At 42.8% G+C, this 22,252-nt stretch overlaps 1 protein-coding gene across 4 annotated transcripts in view; it reads right to left on the bottom strand.

Moving 5' to 3' along the window:
- The window catches only part of ACVR1 (activin A receptor type 1), a 95,165-nt gene that overhangs the window by 16,472 nt on the left and 56,441 nt on the right, over positions 1-22,252 (bottom strand). For 3 of the 4 annotated variants that reach the window (XM_073647145.1, XM_073647143.1, XM_073647146.1), the window contains 4 exons: positions 12,438-12,701; positions 8,083-8,300; positions 5,242-5,341; positions 792-938 (listed from right to left, as the gene is read on the bottom strand). In XM_073647145.1, the coding sequence (XP_073503246.1) occupies positions 792-938; positions 5,242-5,341; positions 8,083-8,300; positions 12,438-12,701 (729 nt within the window). The remainder of the gene's footprint in view (positions 1-791; positions 939-5,241; positions 5,342-8,082; positions 8,301-12,437; positions 12,702-22,252) is intronic. The other variant, XM_073647147.1, reaches the window with a different exon arrangement.

Here is a 22,252-nt window from a genome sequence, read left to right as displayed (position 1 = left end):
GTCATTATGTTAGCAGCGCTGCAGTCAATCAGTGAGTTCAGAGGCTCATGTTATATACTCAGCGCCAGACATGGGGAGGGTGTGAAAAGAATAGTGCCATTTTTAAAACAAACTGCAGGGCTTTTTGAAACCTGAAAACCGTTTTTACTACAATTTTCATGTTCACCCTGGTCATGATGAGCAGCACAGTAGGGAGTTCTGCACCTTAGAATAACGCAGCAGAAGGGAGTTCAGCAAGTGGCAAACATAACTCGCACCCAATTCACCAATAAAACTTCAAAACAATTTAGAGATATAAAAAAAAAAAAAAAAAAAGATGAACAACACTAAACCAATTTTTACTTTCCACCGAAAATTATTTCTAGAAATAGGAGGCTTCCAGCTGGCAGTGCCCGAGCATATCAATTAAAAAGAAACGTAATGCACACCAGATTGACAGAGCCAAGGCCGGGAGAGCTGTAGATTGGTACTTTTCCATTAACAGTAGTTGCTATTAAACAGTTACTAAAACAAGTAGCTGCCTCGCATTCCCATCAGCTATAGCCATCTGGTGAGAATGCAGGACGGGCTTCTGCTAATTAAATCTTCACTCTCCCAAACTGAACGTTCCACCGTCTTCCCAAAAGGGCGGCCAAGAATCCCGAGACACTCGCAATAACCCATCTACAGTCGGCGGTCGGACGCGTCCAAAATTCCGGATGTCATGGACTTAATGCAGCAAAGCCTTTAGTCTGCAGTAGACAGGGAACTTGTGTACAAGCGTGTAGGTCGCCACGCCAGGAGACACTTACCGAGAATGTTTTCATGTCTTAACAGCACCGTGTTGTATAATTCAGTCTCCCTGAACCAGGACTTCTCATCTCGTGATGAGAAGATCTTTACAGCGACGCTTTCCCCTTGCCAATGGCCGCGCCATACTTCTCCATAACGACCCTTACCTAGAAAGAAATTAATAAAAACATTCATTTTTTTGCAACTCACTGAACCATCCTGCAGAGTACATAAAATGAAATCTAGCTCACACTTTGCATTTTTGTCTATTTTTTTACCTTTCAAATATGCAAATTGCCTCTTCAAGGACTTGAATTCTCGCCCCACCTATTGGAAGTAGCAATCCTAAAAGTCAATATCGACCCTTTAACGAGCCTTGTCACATGACTTCAGATTGCCACTTCCAATAGGTGGCACTAGAGTTCTAGTCCTCGGCTTCTCTGAAGAGGCAATTTGCATATTTAAATTTCCTTGAGAAGCATTGCAAGGCTTAAAAGTCTCCTCACATTGGCATGCTACTCTGCACAAGGAGAAAAGTTGCCCCTTGGATCCCAGCCAGACGCCTCTCACCTAGCCAAGCCAGATCTCACACTTTGCACTGATGAGGGGCAGCACAGCAAAACAGTGTCTGCAAATTGAGATTTTGGTTTGGCTTTTAACCCAAGTCATGTGGCAAGGCTTGTTAAAGGGTCGATATTGACGTTTAGGATAGCTACTTATAATAGGTGGTGCGAGAGTTCTAGTCCTCTTCCTATCTGAAGAGGCAGTTTGAATATTTAAATTTCCCAGGAGGAACATGCATGGCTTAAAAGTTTCCTCACATTGGCATGCCAGGCTTGGCATGTCACACTCCACAAGGAAAAACGTTACCCCTTGGATACCTTTCAAATAGAACAAATAAGGCAAATAAAGCAATTTAAAAGAAGAGTCAGACTTATTATTCACATGTGGGTTTGGCACCAGTTTTAATGGGACTTAAAAGGGGTTGTCATTTGGCTTTTTTTTTTCTTTTTACTTGAATGTGTGCATTTCAGGCCAAGAAATATTTTTGCAATTTGATTTTATAAAGAAAATTTGCACCGTTTGCCCTCTATCGCCAGATTTGTATTACTGCAGGCCGCTATGACGATCATGGCCACAAGTTTCATTTAAGTTGAATGTACTGGGAAAGAGATTCAAAACCAAATGATATATAATCTATAATGAAACCCAATTGCGACAATAATTTTCAGCTGAAAATACATGCATTTATTTATTAAAAAAAAAAATGTAAAAAAGTATCCCCAAAGGTGAACAACCCTTTTCGAAAAAATAAACTAAGAGCAAGAAATGACACAAGCCTGGGGCTACAGCATGACTTTAGCTATGACAGATGTAGGTTGAACAAAGATTGTGTAATGGAGATGATACATCACAACATAATAAAAGTGAATGTCACTGCATTGGATTCTCAAGTTGCCGCAACTGCGAGACGGAACAAAAAGTTCGGCAGTTTTTTTGTTTTTTCTTCTTATGACTTGTGCCATACTGTGATATCACTATTTTGCATAGTCCGTGTAGCCCCCAGTGTAAACCAAACAGTTAATTTCCCCGCCGATTCAGTGGTCCGGCAGCGAACAGCTCATGCCAGGGGAATAACTATACTGGGTGCAAGTCTTCCATTCGTACCCAGTTTCTGGAGCCTAGTGGGGCTCAAAAGTGCCTTTAGCCCATATGAGAAGACCAATACTATTAAAGGGCTGTGCGAGTTGGGGCCCTACAAACTTTAATTGCACCACCACTGGGTCATGTACATCATTCATATAACCGCTGCAGCCAATCAATAGCCTCAGCAGTGAAGCTTGCAGGTAAGTTTCAAGGCCATTGATTGGTGGTCACATGAATGATGCATGCAAGGTCACTGCTGAGGACCGGAGGAGTGGTGAAAGTTAACAGGTGAGAGATGGTTATTTTTTTTTTTTTTAGGATATACCATGGTCTGCTCTTTTTAAAATCTCAAATAACTCCTTTAAAAGTGGCCGTATACCTGCAATAACGAACAATGTTTCACTGAACACTATTCTTTCCGACTACGCCTATACACATGCCGACTACACACTGCTGAGCGTGCAGATGTTCTACTGCGGGAACTAAACTACTTGCAGTTGAAGAAGAGAGTCTGGACAACCCGATATGAGACATTTAAGGCAGATGAAGCCAAAATTGGCCGACATTCCCTGTAGAAGGGCCACAGACAGGCATGAACGCTGCATCAGTCATCTTGAAAGCTGAACCCTCACCCCCATCTGGTTGGGATGGTATAAAGAATGGGGAGAAAAGGTAGCTGTACATTGACAAGGCAGAACGATTGCGTTAGGGTCAGAGCCCCTTCGTCCCCACTAGAACAAAGTTTATATCTGCGATGATCTGCAGGACGACACATGAAATAAAAGCTCAGCCTCCTATGAACAGTGGCGAAACAATCCTCACTAATGGCGCGCCGGCATTGTAATCTGAATCTCTTGGCACTGCCCCATATTTCAAAAGGTACTGAATAGTAATACGTCTTACATTATCACTCCGTGTCAGCAAACCCCGAACCTTCCTGCCAAGAATTTTATAAACTGACACTCATTAAAATGTTGGAGCTTTGCACAATAGAAAAATCCTTGCAGGTATACAGTAGTGAGAGAAGCCTGGACCGTGCCAGCGCTTTGTTACAGGACTTGGCTGCTCAGCGCGTCCTTCATAAAGTGGTGGAATACAATGCAGCTTTTGTGTCAGCGCTTGTTCTGACTTTACCAGTCTAGCAGATAAATTTATCCCGTGGAAGGTGCTTTTTATCTACTTAAAACTAGGACCTGCATCATGAACCAGGACTTTCAGGTGTGACATGCAGCAATCCAAAACACGTAAAGTTTTCCTATTAAAAACTAACTTTGTTTTAAAAGTTTACTTTTCCTTTAGAAAAAGCCAAAATGTCGTTTAGATAATTACGTTCTGTGCAGTTTTTAAAGGCAAAAGCAGTGCAACCCTTCCATATATTTACCAGGGCTGTGGAGTCGGAGTCTGAGCCCATTTTGGTGGAGTCTGTATAAAATGGACCAACTCCGACTCCTAAAATATATAATAAATTGGGTACAGTAGTTCAATGCAGTTTGTGGGGAATATATTTTTTCATAAGAATTTGGGAAAGTTCTGAAATGTCCCATAAATGTCTGTCCTATTTCTGATCGAAGGGTCTAGACTTTTAGCGGAGATGAATCTGTGCTACAGTAAATTTATCACTTAAACATGAGCCGTGTATGAGGGAGTCGGAGTCGTGGAGTTGGAGTCGTGGAGTTAGAGTCGGAGGTTTGGCTTACCGACTTCACAGCCCTGATATCCACTGCCGGAGCCAGGACTTGCAAAAAGCCGAATTGGAAATTGTGCAAATCTACATGCAAGAAGTTGAAAATATTTTTAGTAGAAAGTAAATTTATTTTTTAATTTATTGCCATGGCTCAAAAACATTGTTTAAAAAATTAATATTTTCATTGACTAGGCGTTGTATGATGCTTGCATAGAATATATCACTTTCTTTAAAAGTGAGAATGGTTTTGTAAATATTAGCAATGACCAAAAAGATTTGCAGGACCCTGGTGTAGCAGCTACTTTGGTAGTCCACGACCGCAGGACCAGAGCCATCACGAACCTCCTCCTACATGCTGGCATCCCCGATTAGGCGGCCTGGAGCAATGTCATCGTTGTGATGTGACGCATGCATGACTTCACATCAAGCTTACTAATCAGAAGAGGAGTAGTGTATGTTGGCAGGTAGAAGGAGGTTCAAAGGACTCTGGTTCAGAGGTCACAGACTACCAAAGTGGCCGCGGGACCTGGAGCTCCCCATAATGTAATGTCCCCCATCTTGTAATAATGCCCCGACACATTTAAAAAGGAAAAAAAAAAAAAAGATTCTTCGTACCTTCCTCCATTCCCACGAAGAGCGACGTCCTCTTCTATACCTCAGCGTGCCCGCTATGGGTGACGCATGACGTCACTGGAATGTGCCACCTCTGATTGGCTGGCAGGGTGTATTGCGGTGCAGGGAGCTGGCGGGTCCCTGCGCTGCAAAACATTCCAGCAGATGCACATCCAGCTGTAAAGAAACTATTACACTCGTTGCTGGGTTTTCCTGTAAATCGAAGGGGTTTTTAAATTGTGAAAAACCCAAAATATACATCTTTAAAGTCTTACCATTTCCATACTAAAAAAGAAAATAAATAAAACAAAAATAAAGTGGACCTTCGTCATTCTCATCTGGAACATTAAAATATATATATATATATATATATATATATATATATATATATATATATATATATATATATATATATATATATATATATATATATATATATATATATATATATATATATATCTCTATCTATCTATCTATCTATCTATCCATATACACATATACATACATACACACACACAAATACTAACCAACACATTCTGCAAGGGTAATCTGGCGAGCCACTGTTCTCTGCACCAGAAACGGAAGCCCAGACCCGCTGCCAGACGTACACGAGTGATCCAGCAGATCCTGAAGAAATATTAAAGCCACAATCAAAATGGAAAAGTGATCACTTTTGCCACTAGGCGGCAGCACTGTACATTCTACTCTTAACAAAAACATAAATATTTCAATAAACGGTTAGAAACGCGTGGCTGTGTCGGCCAATAGAAACGATGAGGATGTCTTTTCCTTCATTTCACTAGCACACATTTCATCATGCGTGGCTTGTAGGAATTAACTTTTTTTCTTTTACTAGAAAGAATTAAAAAATCCAGTTTCTTGAGTTTATTTTACTGTTCTCTACATAAACATCATAAAGTTACAGAGAGGAAACATTATCCATCATACAAGTGCGTTATGTTTATATTGAGGATGGATCGCTTATTTAAACAAGCTAATCCAGTTATATATGAGCATTCTCCTACCCATTCAGGCATGTATTCTTTGTCCATAGGGCTTAGTATTACTGCAGTAAGTAGAAATACTTAAAGGATTTTACCATATTAAATATTTACTGTATATCCACAGAGGTCCCCACAAGTGGGGATCTCGACTTTCGGTAGAACAGGGGACACAGATTACCAGTAGGCACAATTTCCATACACTTCAAGGGACAGCTGAATGAGTGCATTTTAAGCTATGGGGGGTATGAAAAGAGTTGAGCAAGGAGCCGTACATTTCCAATATATGAATTATCCCTTTAAAAGGGGTTAGCCCAGAGGGCTTTTTTGGTCTAGAAGAATTGCCTCCTATCATTGAGTTACTTCTGGTACTACTAAAACCAAAAGGACATAGAAGAAAACGAGCAAAAAGACTTCGAAAAACGTCCTGAATCATAAAATTACAAAATTTTATTAGTGAAAATAAATCGGCAATGAAAATCACAAACTCAGACATTAAAAAATAAAACAATGGAGGAGCATCAGTGTGGAGCAAAAAACATTTGTCAATCAGAGGAAATATGCTGCCAAACCAAAGTATGATCAATATCAAAATAATAGAGTATTAGAGTGGAATGGAATTACTAAGAAGGTAATTCATGGAAAGATCAATCAGAGGTATGATCAATAAAGATTTCTGCCCTATAGGGATTCTAATATAGAAGCATGTGCCCAAAATATTGCAATGACACCTCAACTATAGATTGGAATGCTCACATACATGGGAAGAATTCCAAATGGCAGCGTACACAGTATGACATACATCATAAAAGTATACTTACAACCACAGTGGCTAAAGATATGCTCCTCACTCGTGCTCGCCCCGACGCACGTTTCGGCACGGCTGCCTTCGTCAGCCTGACAAAGGCAGCCGTGATTTTCACTAATAAAATTTTGTAACTTTATGATTCAGGACGTTTTTCGAAGTCTTTTTGCTCTCTTTTAATTCTATGTAATTTACCTTGCTTCGTTAGTCCTCACCACGTCTGTCTATATGTCCTTTACTGGGGTATTACCAATTAGGTTTAGATATATCATCTACCCCTCTCTTCCAATTTCTGTGTTATTTAAAACCAAAAAGGAGTCCATACATCCCTTGAGAGATAAGGTTATTCACAACACCAAAATTACCCCTGGGAGCAACTAGATCCCAGATCAAGGGATGTTAAAATCTAACTTTTTTTTTTATATATATAAAAATTCAAATAAAAGTCAAAAAATAATAAAAATATTAAAATTATTGCAGCATAGAACCTATCTATTTTACTTTAATTCAGACCTAAACAGGTGTCAGATTTATTAGCAATAAGTCTCCATATATGCGTACACCCAGTACCACAGCTGCCGCCTGTGTATACAATGTACTTATTAGGTGTCCCCATTGTTGCTAGCTACAGCTCCCTGAGGAAGCCTGTGAAGGCGAAACTTGTTGAGGTGGCTATACAGTTCTTTTAGAATGCAGTACAAATCCATCTAGCTAGCAACAATGGGGACACCTAATAAGTACATGGATACGCAGGCTGCAGCTGTGGTACGGAGTGTACGCATATATGGAGACTTGTTGCTAAGAAATCTAACACCTGTTTAGTTCTGAATGAAAGTAAAATAGATAGGGTCTATGCTGCAATAATTTTAATATTTATTATTTTTTGACCTTTTTTTTATATTAAAAAAAAAAAATCAAATAAAAGTTATATTTTAACATCCCTTAATCTGGGATCTAGTTGCTCCTAGGAGTAATTTGGTGTTGTGACTTATGGTACTACAGCACATCCTCCTTCACTAATAGGTTTGATTGTTAAAAGGCATCTTTCAGCACAAACACAAAATGACCGTTCAAACCAAGCACAGACGCTCAGGTGCACCCTTAGTGTGGCCAAATAGCTCATTGCAACTTCCCACCTACTTGCTTTCCATCCATCTACACCCTTCTCTTCCTAGAGCTGGCCTTATGAGAATCAAAGGAGGGAGATAGATGGAAAACGTGTACTGCAGGTAGGAATATGGAAATCAGTTTGGCTATGCCAAGGGTGAACAGAGCTCTTGTGCTTGGTTAGAACAGTCATTTTGCGCTGACACACTCAATTTATTTTTTAACACAGAAAAAGTGTAAGAGCGGAGTTGTTTCTGGCAAGAGCAGAGAATTTTTTTTTTTTTTTTAAAGCGAATAGGTAAAAAGGGAGTCGGAAGGTGGCAACCACATTTTGAAAGCCAAAACGAGTTTATAGCAGTTGTCATTTCCCTTCCCCCATTCATAGCAGCATCTACTGACCATTAATGAGCTCAAAAGTGAAAAAACTCAGAATTTAGAGATCCAGAAAAACTTACGGCAAGCGTGCTATCCCCCACATTGGATGCGATCAGCCCGTCTATAGTCCCGTACTCGGCGTCTCGAGTGCTCAATCGTTCCATGTGACGTTGCTGAATTTTTCGGAAGACCAGCAGGGCCACAACAGAAAGCACTACCAGAACAATGACAGGAGCCAGGACAAATATCGCTAGGGTCTCCACGCTGTAATTTAACGCCTCGCCATGCAGCGACTTCCCTGGATAAAATAGGATATAACATTCAATGACGGTGTATGATAAAGTCGTGCGGCACAGAGCACTATAACTTTGATTTTACACATTTCCATATAGCAGCGGAAAGTCCTTGAAAGATGGCGCTGTCACCTCTGTTCCATTACCGCAATTATCCATTAAATTGCTGTGACGCTGGCTTTTATGGCCAATTCAAATATTTAATAAGTCAGATCCGCAGGCTAAGCTAATCCTACAGAGAAAGAAGGGGCTGGATCCACAGTCCAGGGCTTCACCCTCATCTTTTTATACTCAAACTCTATCTCCCAAAAGCAAAAAAAAAAAAAAAAAAAAACCTTAATCTTAAATATTTTCTTAGAAAGACATTTTAATAGAGACAATACAGAGCAAGTTCACCTTCGGGGCCCCCTATAGATTAAATGGTCACCAACAAGTAGCTGCTGAACTTTTGACAGACGACATGGCCATATGTAATACTACATTTTCCCAGTAGAGGTCACTGGAGGGGATACGAGTAATCTACAGGATCATTACAGCGAGTCGATCAGCGCTGATTTACTTTGGCACCTTGGAAACTGTATCAGGGGTGAATGATCCTTACTATGCAATGCTCGTCCTGTACAGTTTGCTTTGTTTTTTCCATTATTTTTCTCAACATGTAGAACAATGACCCACAATACTTACAGTGAAGGCCAGCTTCACATATCCAGCATTCATGATCAGAGGACAGACCCTATTGAATGGACTGGATGCAGGTCTCCTGACCCAAACTCAGTCACTGGCATATATGGAGGGTGCAGAGTTCAAGTTAGATCATCCCCGGCCGGTTAGTACATGGCGGTCCATACTCCAACCACATATGTCGGATGTGTGAAGCTGGACTAAGACAAACCCCTTTAATAAGTTGTGAAAGATGCTAAATAATCAGTTCCGAGCTTATAACTAGACCCCAATAAAATTAATGGTTGACCATGTAATACATAGGGTCTGAAAGGGGGAATCTTTTTTCTTGTGGAGAGTGCCAAGCTGGCGTAATGGTGATCCTCGGACCTTCAGAAAGGGAACACATGGCATTACCTTATTCTTTTGTGTCCCTTCCCTGACAGGGTTAAATGGCGGGAAAGTATCTTTCCCACCGTTTTTGCCATGGCACCTACTACCAAGTGCCTGGAAGGTGGTTGGGCAATATATTTGGCCAGTCGGGTGGCCGTAGCAAGAAAAGGTTCGATCCCCATGGGAGCAGCCCCTGATTTGTGCAGGTATTCGTAAACAAGAGGTTGAGAAGAACATAAAAGAGGGCAGCGCCGAGGGTCCGTGTCCGACCTCCAGCGTTTTCCTACCAGAAGTGCTGCCCTGCCCTTTCTCCCTTAGCCATTTATGTCACGGCCTTGGGGTTAACAGGCTTGAGCCTTTGTGCCAAGCTGCGGTGATTGGTTAAAGTTTTTTTGGCTGTGAAAGTTTTCAAAGTTCTTTAATGCGTTTGTTATCCGATTAATAAATCAAAATAAAGGCTGTTGCCAATTTTATCCACTAAGTCAATGTGTCATGGTTCTCTTTATGCACTATATAGGTTTAGATTACGTTATACAGTATTGTGTGACGCCAGGAGACTTCTAGGACATGCAATGCTTCTCTGGGAAATTAAATATGCAAATATCAAGAGATACTTGCACATGTAATACACAATCAAGTGGAATGCAACAAAGCAGGAGCCGTGGTCTTCAGACGCTTTATGCTTGGATTCATAAAGGAAGTGACTGAGCCCTAATAAGGCATTTACTAAGGGGTTATCCAGCAGTTGTATGCTGAATTATCCTTTTTCCGACAGCCATCTAATGTGTATGGGGGCTTTAATGGCATATTGGTTGCCGTCAAATGTTCTCAACAGCAAATTTACTTAGATTTTGACTAATAATGGATTGGGAGATATAGCACTGCATAAGTAGCGCAGAAATGTAATTTGTCGTTAAAAGTCCAGAAAAGGTGGTTGATAATGACTGCCATATTGGTCATCATGCAACTTTGACCAGAACAGATATGCATGAGTGGAGGATAATATTCTCTCTGAAGCGGTCTGAAGATGACAATTTAAAACCTAAAAAACATCCAGTTTTGTCTTTGAAGGCCATATCTAGATGTTCATGAAACATGGTCCAAGTATGGTTTGTGATGCCTGGACTGGCCATGGGTCTCCTGAACCCGACTCGACAGCGTTGTATTTGCCCTTGAGGTTGTTGAGTTCGGGTTAGAAGACTCAAGGCCGATCCGATACCATGGTCCGTACCCTGGCACAATTTAGACATCTGAGAAACATGATGCAAGGGAAAGGCTCCTTTAAAATAATGAGAAAGGGGAAGAGGAGCCCTAGAAGATATTCCTTCTGGATGTGTCGATGCCTCCATTTATGAAGCATAATAATATTCAACAGCGATAAATGGAAGTTATCCGATTTTTTTTCTTCTTTACTTGGAGGATAATGTAGGTAACAAGAAGTGACAGTTTTATATTGAAGAGTAATTGAGGAAGGTTTTATTCCTCAGAGTAGATTATATATTGTGCTACCTCCCGGGCTGACAATGCAGACAGCAAATTATGGAAATAATTTAGCACTGAAGGATGTAAATAACTATAATCATCTTACTAAGAAAAATATACAAACTTCTGAAACCGCTGCATCGTCAGCGAGCAACGGCACGGCAAATACAAATATGATCCCATATACGGGTAGAAAATCGCCACATAAGGTGTGGGGGGAGGGGGTCAGGGATGTCAGAAAATGTAGTATTACAGTTTTTTCTTTTAATAGATGTAGACAACTGTGGAGCAATTATATCTGCATTTGTGCCAATTCTTTTTTTTTTTACAAAAATTGCAACACTGTTGTAAATTCCTACGTCACAATGCATCAATGTTTTGCTCCATTTATTATACCACTTCATAGTTCCTGCGCCAAAATTATTGAATAAACATATAAAAGTCAAAATTTCAATTATGATCAGCCACAACAAAAAAAAAAAAAAAAGATGTGGAACCAATACCAGTACATTAATGTTGCATCCACATGAATAGAAATTCTACGATTCTGTGCAACATTTGACACATTGGTCCCCTGTTTTTTCCTAACATTGGGAAGTGTACCAATTAAAATGTATTAAAAAGCTGTAAAATTTAAATGATATTAAACACAGGTCTGAAAACAAACATTGGAACATTTAGTAGCGTACTACCAGGATTACAAAGCTGTAATACCCAATACATAGTAGGTATAATAATAATAACATTAGCAAATATCTCTAAATTAGAAATGTAGTATAGTTTTACTGATTCACTGTCTCTTTCTTCATGTGTAAGCATTGAAGGACCTTAGGTATCCATGGTTACGACCACTAGCAACTAGCTAACTCACTATGTCAGTGGTCGCAACCATGGATACCTAAGGTCCTGCAATGCCTCCAGATGAGGAAAGAGACCGAGCGAATCAGAAAAACTACTACATTTCAAATTGGAGATAGTAGTTATTATTATTATTATTATATATTGGGATAGGATCTTGGAGATGGGAATACCCCTTTAAGGTGAGATTTTTCAAAAATATCGAGTGGTGGAATTTGAGAGAGTACAGTACAATAACTTTACACAAATTATGCCATTTTGTAAATATTAGGGCCAACTTTTTTAGCATTGGTTTTTGCCGCATTAGAAATGGCTTCTCCATGAGGCTCAATTCTCAGAGGAACACCGTCTGTTGCCCATAGCAACCAGAATTTGACTCTCATTCTTTCAAAAAAGCTGTGCTAAAGTGAACGCTGCGCTGTGATTGGTTGCTGTGGGCAATAAAGTCAACGTATAAACCACAGATCTAGCGCCATTATTTTCTTACTTTTCACATTTTCAGGCTATGACTCCATGGCAACATTTGGTCAAACACCTGTATTGGCGAATCTAGGCCTACTGTGTCCTTCTAAAACAAAAATCTTCCCCCTAAGTGACATAAGAGGCTGCCATTTTCCATTCCCATATTCATCTCTGATCATGCATATTTATGAGGGACTCTGTAGACATTTTTCAGGCAGCCATGTATATTTTATAACAAAGATTATTGCAGTACAACATCCATATAGTAAAAAGATAGGAAATATAACCTTTACTTGGCAAGTACGCTGTAATGTTCATGTTACAGAGGTCACTCTGACAGCACTCCACGGCCTGGTCAGGGGACGGAGGGGTCTTGCAGGTCATGCGGCCTTGCTCGTAGACTTGGAAGCAGCCTTTCTGAGAAACCAGTAGACCGTCGTTGATACTGAGGGAGGCGAAGCATTGCTGTCCGTAACAGTGGTCTCCAGTGCCGCAGGAGATCCCCTCGCACACACATCTATATTGGCCAGAATTCACCTTTACCTCTTCATCTGTAGATCGAAAACCAGAGTATTAGCATCATCATGAAGGATACCAATCATAGACACAACTATAGTGGGAGCAGTCAAACCCACTATTACCCAATAACCTAGGGTGGCCCAAAATGTCCTTTAGCCCATATAAGACTACTAATACTATTAAGGACCGACCTGTGATAGTTGGGGGTGCTGATGGTCATTTTGCATTGTGCCCACAAGCTTCAAATTACACCATTATTTTGACGGACAGGATGCTGCAAACTTATAAAAACAGAATCTAATCAATTTAGAAATATTTATAGAGGTTATTCGGGTGATTAATACTCATGATTTATCCTTCAGAAACGAAATCAATAAATCAATGTCAGATCAGGGATGAAGAGGTGGGAGAAGCAACTCCTGGCCGACCACCGATCAGATGATTGAAGGAGCTGGGGGTGCTCCATAAGTGTCACAGATCTATACATCATGTAAATAGTACGGTGAGTCCTCTCCCATTAAGTCAATGCGAGGGCGCTTTCAGCATCATCTACAGCCAGCGCACAATGTATGGTGCTCGTTCAATAAGCCGATAGTTGGGAGTGCCGGGATTTGGTCCCCGTTTTAGATAGGCCATCAATATTTAAGAAATGGTCCACTATCTGGATAAGCCCTTTTTATATGAAATAGTCCGCACTGTAAAATGAAAACAACAGACTCCACTCCCCCCATTACAGCGATGACTCTGCCAGATCTCCCAGGGCTACCATGACATTGCAATGCTACAGTGGTGGCCAAAAGTATTGGCACCCCTGCAATTCTGTCAGATAATACTCAGTTTCTTCCTGAAAATGATTGCAATCACAAATTCTTTGGTATTATTATCTTCATTTAATTTGTCTTCAATGAAAAAACACAAAAATAATTGTCCTAAAGCCAAATTGGATATAATTCCACACCAAACCTAAAAAAGGGGGTGGACAAAAGTATTGGCACTGTTTGAAAAATCATGTGATGCTTCTCTAATTCGTGTAATTAACAGCACCTGTAACTTACCTGTGGCACCTAACAGGTGTTGGCAATAACTAAATCACACTTGCAGCCAGTTAACATGGATTAAAGTTGACTCAACCTCTATCCTGTGTCCTTGTCTGTACCACATTGAGCATGGAGAAAAGAAAGAAGACCAAAGAACTGTCTGAGGACTTGAGAAACCAAATTGTGAGGAAGCATGAGCAATCTCAAGGCTACAAGTCCATCTCCAAAGACCTGAATGTTCCTGTGTCTCCCGTGCGCAGTGTCATCAAGAAGTTTAAAGCCCATGGCACGGTGGCTAACCTCCCTAGATGTGGACGGAAAAGAAAAATTGACGAGAGATTTCAACGCAAGATTGTGCGGATGGTGGATAAAGAACCTCAACTAACATCCAAACAAGTTCAAGCTGCCCTGCAGTCCGAGGGTACAACAGTGTCAACCCGTACTATCCATCGGTGTCTGAATGAAAAGGGATTGTATGGTAGGATACCCAGGAAGACCCCACTTCTTACCCCGAGACATAAAAAAGCCAGGCTAGAGTTTGCCAAAACTTACCTGAGAAAGCCTAAAACGTTTTAGAAGAATGTTCTCTGGTCAGATGAGACAAAAGTAGAGCTTTTTGGGAAAAAGCATCAACAGAGTGTACAGGAAAAAAAAAAAGAGGCATTCAAAGAAAAGAACACGGTCCCTACAGTCAAACATGGCGGAGGTTCCCTGATGTTTTGGGCTTGCTTTGCTGCCTCTGGCACTGGACTGCTTGACCGTGTGCATGGCATTATGAAGTCTGAAGACTACCAACAAATTTTGCAGCATAATGTAGGGCCCAGTGTGAGAAAGCTGGGTCTCCCTCAGAGGTCATGGGTCTTCCAGCAGGACAATGACCCAAAACACACTTCCAAAAGCACTATAAAATGGTTTGAGAGAAAGCACTGGAGACTTCTAAGGAGGCCAGCAATGAGTCCAGACCAGAATCCCATAGAACACCTGTGGAGAGATCTCAAAATGGCGGTTTGGAGAAGGCACCCTTCAAATATCAGGGACCTGGAGCAGTTTGCCAAAGAAGAACGGTCTACAATTCCAGCAGCGGTTGTTCGCAGTTATTTTGGCTAAAGGTTGTGCAACCAAGTATTAGGCTGAGGGTGCCAATACTTTTGTCTGGCCCATTTTTGGAGTTGTGTGTGAAATGATCAATGATTTGATTTTTGCTTCATTCTCTTTTGTGTTTTTTCCTTGCAAGCAAATTAAATGAAGATAATAATACCAAAGAATTTGTGATTGCAATCATTTTCAAGAAGAAACTGAGTATTATCTGACAGAATTGCAGGGGTGCCAATACTTTTGGCCACCACTGTACGTGAGCCCTGCAACTAAACAGTGACCACTATTGGGCTGCTCCGCTCTCACTTGTTCTGTTTTACTTCCTTCGGACGAACCGCAGACAAAGTGCAGCAGACCAATAGCTGGCACTGATTGTTCTGCAGGGCTCAAATGGCAGAACAATGTGACGCAAGCTGCGGCGCTGACAATTGAACGGTGCAGTTGCGGGAGGGGAGCATCTGTTATTTTTATTTTACAAAGAGGGAAGACTACATTCAAAAAGGGATAGGCCAGTTAGTGAACAACCCTTTAAAGTTTGGGAACACTCTGTTTTAGCTAATAGGTCATTAGAAAATGAGAAACTGTATAAACATTTGCAGATTTAAGTTTTTTTTTTCTGTTTATATTGTAAATTGAAGAAACGTATCAATTTTCACACTGACCACTAAGCTAAATATTAAATTCATACTTCTTGTTCCATAGAGATCACTTTTCAGCAATATATTTAACATTTCAGGCAGGATTACAAACACCTATAATAACACAGGATCAATCATTCACAATAGGCGATATCACAGTTCACCTCCTCCGCCTCCCCATATAACGACCTTTGCCTAGATCAGAGCATGCCCAGAAAAAAAGCCCACCTTTTGCTGATCATGTGGTTGCTGTACAGAACAGAGAGTTGGAGTCTAAATATTAATTATAGTGGTTTCTGTTGATTTATTTACTTTAACATAAATCAATTTTAAAAAAAAGAAAGAAAATAAGCTACATTTAAATAAACTCTAAAAAGGAATTGTCTTAAGTAAAAAAAATAAAGTTTACCAAGTGCATGTATATGGGAATAAAATAATTTTTTTGCAATTGGGTTTCATTCTAAATTTTGCACCATTTGTTGCACTACCTATTGCTGGCTGCAGAATGAGTTAACTGAGAATCAGTCAGTCGGCTCTGACTGTGACAGGGAGTTTGTAACACTTGTCTTTCTTAGCTCTTTTCAGTTTGATTTAGGACCACAGACCACATTAAAGTTAAATATGCAGGAAAACAGAGCTTGTAAGGCTGTAATTTAATGCACGCAAAATACACAAATTCCTGCAAAATGTATGGGATTTATATAAATCTCCATGCCCATTGTGCTTTTTCCACAGCAGAAACCCAATAAAAAAGGCATGTAATCTGCAAATAGCTTTAATAATACCTTATTAAGCAAGTGAAATAACAGGAAGTTTCCAAAACAAGGCAACTTTATTTACAACATTCCATAAAAAATGCAGAAGAATAACACGTTAAAAGAGCATGTAAAGCAGGGATGTCAAACTTGGACAAAGTTGCGGTCAACCAGCATGCAGAATAAAGGGCCCCACACAGCCCTCCATGCAGCATAAAGGGCCCCACACAGCCCTCCATGCAGCATAAAGGGCCCCACACAGCCCTCCATGCAGCATAAAGGGCCCCACACAGCCCTCCATGCAGCATAAAGGGCCCCACACAGCCCTCCATGCAGCATAAAGGGCCCCACACAGCCCTCCATGCAGCATAAAGGGCCCCACACAGCCCTCCATGCAGCATAAAGGGCCCCACACAGCCCTCCATGCAGCATAAAGGGCCCCACACAGCCCTCCATGCAGCATAAAGGGCCCCACACAGCCCTCCATGCAGCATAAAGGGCCCCACACAGCCCTCCATGCAGCATAAAGGGCCCCACACAGCCCTCCATGCAGCATAAAGGGCCCCACACAGCCCTCCATGCAGCATAAAGGGCCCCACACAGCCCTCCATGCAGCATAAAGGGCCCCACACAGCCCTCCATGCAGCATAAAGGGCCCCACACAGCCCTCCATGCAGCATAAAGGGCCCCACACAGCCCTCCATGCAGCATAAAGGGCCCCACACAGCCCTCCATGCAGCATAAAGGGCCCCACACAGCCCTCCATGCAGCATAAAGGGCCCCACACAGCCCTCCATGCAGCATAAAGGGCCCCACACAGCCCTCCATGCAGCATAAAGGGCCCCACACAGCCCTCCATGCAGCATAAAGGGCCCCACACAGCCCTCCATGCAGCATAAAGGGCCCCACACAGCCCTCCATGCAGCATAAAGGGCCCCACACAGCCCTCCATGCAGCATAAAGGGCCCCACACAGCCCTCCATGCAGCATAAAGGGCCCCACACAGCCCTCCATGCAGCATAAAGGGCCCCACACAGCCCTCCATGCAGCATAAAGGGCCCCACACAGCCCTCCATGCAGCATAAAGGGCCCCACACAGCCCTCCATGCAGCATAAAGGGCCCCACACAGCCCTCCATGCAGCATAAAGGGCCCCACACAGCCCTCCATGCAGCATAAAGGGCCCCACACAGCCCTCCATGCAGCATAAAGGGCCCCACACAGCCCTCCATGCAGCATAAAGGGCCCCACACAGCCCTCCATGCAGCATAAAGGGCCCCACACAGCCCTCCATGCAGCATAAAGGGCCCCACACAGCCCTCCATGCAGCATAAAGGGCCCCACACAGCCCTCCATGCAGCATAAAGGGCCCCACACAGCCCTCCATGCAGCATAAAGGGCCCCACACAGCCCTCCATGCAGCATAAAGGGCCCCACACAGCCCTCCATGCAGCATAAAGGGCCCCACACAGCCCTCCATGCAGCATAAAGGGCCCCACACAGCCCTCCATGCAGCATAAAGGGCCCCACACAGCCCTCCATGCAGCATAAAGGGCCCCACACAGCCCTCCATGCAGCATAAAGGGCCCCACACAGCCCTCCATGCAGCATAAAGGGCCCCACACAGCCCTCCATGCAGCATAAAGGGCCCCACACAGCCCTCCATGCAGCATAAAGGGCCCCACACAGCCCTCCATGCAGCATAAAGGGCCCCACACAGCCCTCCATGCAGCATAAAGGGCCCCACACAGCCCTCCATGCAGCATAAAGGGCCCCACACAGCCCTCCATGCAGCATAAAGGGCCCCACACAGCCCTCCATGCAGCATAAAGGGCCCCACACAGCCCTCCATGCAGCATAAAGGGCCCCACACAGCCCTCCATGCAGCATAAAGGGCCCCACACAGCCCTCCATGCAGCATAAAGGGCCCCACACAGCCCTCCATGCAGCATAAAGGGCCCCACACAGCCCTCCATGCAGCATAAAGGGCCCCACACAGCCCTCCATGCAGCATAAAGGGCCCCACACAGCCCTCCATGCAGCATAAAGGGCCCCACACAGCCCTCCATGCAGCATAAAGGGCCCCACACAGCCCTCCATGCAGCATAAAGGGCCCCACACAGCCCTCCATGCAGCATAAAGGGCCCCACACAGCCCTCCATGCAGCATAAAGGGCCCCACACAGCCCTCCATGCAGCATAAAGGGCCCCACACAGCCCTCCATGCAGCATAAAGGGCCCCACACAGCCCTCCATGCAGCATAAAGGGCCCCACACAGCCCTCCATGCAGCATAAAGGGCCCCACACAGCCCTCCATGCAGCATAAAGGGCCCCACACAGCCCTCCATGCAGCATAAAGGGCCCCACACAGCCCTCCATGCAGCATAAAGGGCCCCACACAGCCCTCCATGCAGCATAAAGGGCCCCACACAGCCCTCCATGCAGCATAAAGGGCCCCACACAGCCCTCCATGCAGCATAAAGGGCCCCACACAGCCCTCCATGCAGCATAAAGGGCCCCACACAGCCCTCCATGCAGCATAAAGGGCCCCACACAGCCCTCCATGCAGCATAAAGGGCCCCACACAGCCCTCCATGCAGCATAAAGGGCCCCACACAGCCCTCCATGCAGCATAAAGGGCCCCACACAGCCCTCCATGCAGCATAAAGGGCCCCACACAGCCCTCCATGCAGCATAAAGGGCCCCACACAGCCCTCCATGCAGCATAAAGGGCCCCACACAGCCCTCCATGCAGCATAAAGGGCCCCACACAGCCCTCCATGCAGCATAAAGGGCCCCACACAGCCCTCCATGCAGCATAAAGGGCCCCACACAGCCCTCCATGCAGCATAAAGGGCCCCACACAGCCCTCCATGCAGCATAAAGGGCCCCACACAGCCCTCCATGCAGCATAAAGGGCCCCACACAGCCCTCCATGCAGCATAAAGGGCCCCACACAGCCCTCCATGCAGCATAAAGGGCCCCACACAGCCCTCCATACAGTATAATGTCCCTGGTGTCGCGGGCCAAATAACAAATCTGGCCCCAGGGTGGTTTTATGTATGATGTAAGGAAAGGCAAACAAAAAAACCAAAATTTTGCTAATTGGTGCAGAAATGCTGCAAAAAAATCTGCATTAAAAAAACGTATCAAATAGTCATCGTGGGAATTTATCCTTAAAGCCAAAAATTGTGCAAAACTTTTAATACCATTAAAAGTGCAAAAGTTTTTTTTGTAGCCCCCTAATACTTGCATTTTTTTTTTTTTTTTTTTTTATGAAAATAATTCTCAAACCTAATTACGGTAGATAATAAAGTCATATTTCCTTAAAATAAATGTATCCTGATGTCCTCCGAATTGGAGAAATGGGCAAGATAAAGTCATCATCCCATGAAGGACATTGCAGTCAACCTCCCCCAGCCTGACATAGCTGATAAGGCAGTGTTTGGAGAGACAATAGACTTTTGTAATGTACCTTTAAAGTGTTAAAGACAATATACATTTATACCCTGCTGTGCTGTAGCAGACATCCTGAAGGTCCAGAGCGTGGACTGGGCAGATGATAACAGTAATAAAATCAGAGTCTGAATTTCCCATTTCTAAGCCGTCAGCAATATTTTATTTTCAATTTTATTTTCCAAGCCGCATTCTGAAGCGCCTAACAGCAGGAGACTACATCCGTCTGGAGAATATGTACAAGGGTTTATGAATTCTGATTCATCCACACATTCCCCGAGTTTGCAGCTTGTTTGCACTGATAATATTAGCAGTCTATAATTTTATGTCTTCTCTGCATTTGTAGTGGGATATAGGTTTTGCACCTGGGCGATGGATCTATTAAGCAGTTATTATATGTATTTTGCACCATTTTTTTTTTCTTCCAACTGTAACAATGGGCAGATTGATTTCAAGAAAGTATTATGCTGGAGATGGAAATGTCTATCCAAGCCCCATAAAGGGAGTTTAAAAGGACTAAAGTGAGCAGCACTGCTGCTTGACAAATAGGAAGGAGACAAAGTTTAACTTAATGGAGCTGCTCAGGACTAGTAAAAAAAAAAAATAATAATTTGCAGTCTTTCCAAGAATTATTCACCATCTGTTCATGGGGTGTGTATGACATTAAGTTTCAACTCCTACTTAAAATGAGAATGAGCTGCAGTACCAGGCCCAACCTATGGACAGATGTGGTGCTGTTTCTAGTCTTGGAATTTTTTTTAAATGTATTTATTTTTTTAAATCTAAACCCAAAAGGGGATCAGCAGGAAGAAAAATGTTAAGTCGGGCTTCATATTTCATGTTCTAACTACAATTTCCAGACACTAACTCAACAGCCTTGTATATGCCTATTTGCATACACATGGGCTACAACTGTCAGAGTTTAAAAGAGACTGTCAGAATGACCGTTCAAACCAAGCACAGGTGCTCAGTGCATCATGGCGTGGTCAAACATTTAGGTGCACCTTCTCTCCTGCATGGTTTCCATCCATCTTTGCCATAGTTGTCAATCAAAGAAGAGGGGGGTGGAAATCGAGGGAACATAACTAAAGGGTTTTCTTTTGCGGACACTTGGTTGGACATCTGAACAGTCCCATAGACTATCTGGCTAAGTGTTCTAAAATTCATATGAAACACGTACGTGAAAAAAAGGACACCTGACTGAGGCCCTATTCAACAGAACATGAAGGTGACAGGTGATCCTTCTCTGCAGCGTCTAGGAACAAGTAGAGCTCTATTTCTGCTGAGTTGTTGGGGAGAGAAAAGAATTTATTCCGAGTGCCATTTCAGGGGGTTATTTTTCTTACATGCAATTTTTCAAATGGGTTATAATGGGTAAACAGAGTTTCAAATTATGCAAATGCTATTTTTTTCTGATTTTCCTAAATGGCCAATGCAAATGAGTCAGTATAATGTTCAAATCATCGACCATTAGAGTCGAGTTTCCAAACATTTTATAGATTGTAAAGTACTGAAAATGGTCATTTGTTGAACTTGTAGCATTAAGAGGTCACATTTACTGAAATCGACAGCTTTTTCAATCAAAAACATCTTAACAGGACATGTTCCATGTTCCCTTCTTTGACATCATCTTCACAATTATTGCATCCATTGAACTTGTGAGTATTTGGATAGTTTGCTTGAATATTTTGGCAGGATGTCAGAATAGTCTCCCAGAGCTGCTGTTTTGATGTGATTGGCCTCCCACCCTCGTAGATATTTTGCTTGAGGATACTCCAAAGATTCTCAGTAGGGTTGAGGTCATAGGAGCATGGTGGCCACCACCACGAGCTTCTCTTTTATGCCCATAGCAGCCAATGACTCTGATGTATTACTTGCAGTATGAGATGGTGTATTGTCGTTCATGAAGAGGATTTTGCTAAGGATAGCACCGTTCTTTTTGTACCATGGGAGAAAGTGGTCAGTCACAAACTCTGTATGCTTTGCCAAGGTCATTTTCACACCTTCAGAGACCCTACCAGCTCTCTCCTTATGATTCCGGGCAAAAAAAAGGATTCCTCCAAACTCCTTGCTGACATCACAGCCCTGTTGTGACATGGTGGCCATCCACTACTGCATCCATCTGGATCATCCAGGGCTGCACAATACTCATCAGTAAACAATAATTTGTTTTAAAAAAATAGTCTTCATGAATGTCTGAGCCAATATAACCATTTCTGCTTGTGAGCACTGATTAGGGGTGGCCGAATAGTCGGTTTATGCACAACCGGAAGCCATTGGAGGATCCTACACCTTGAGGTTCGCAGGACTCCAGAAGCACCAGCAGCTTCAAATACCTGCTTGCTCTTTTGTAATGGTATTTTAGCAGCTGCTCTCTTAATACAATGATTTTGTCTGGGAGAAACCTTCCTCATTATGCCTTTATCTGCAGGAATCCATCCACGCTCTGCATGACCCACAAATCTCTTCACAGTACGGTGATCACGCTTACATTTTCATGAAATACCTAATGTTTTCATACCTTGTCAAAGACATCGCACTATTTGACACTTTTTGTCAGCAGAGATCCTTTTTCTTTCCCATATTACTGCTTAATAATGTGG

Source organism: Phyllobates terribilis, unplaced genomic scaffold (genome assembly GCF_046119375.1).
Source record: "Phyllobates terribilis strain yellow unplaced genomic scaffold, ASM4611937v1 Scaffold_9__5_contigs__length_417890890, whole genome shotgun sequence".
In the NCBI taxonomy this organism is placed as follows: Eukaryota; Metazoa; Chordata; class Amphibia; order Anura; family Dendrobatidae; genus Phyllobates; species Phyllobates terribilis.
Note: the sequence above shows the minus strand (reverse complement) of the source record. Positions and strands in the feature narration are given on the sequence as shown.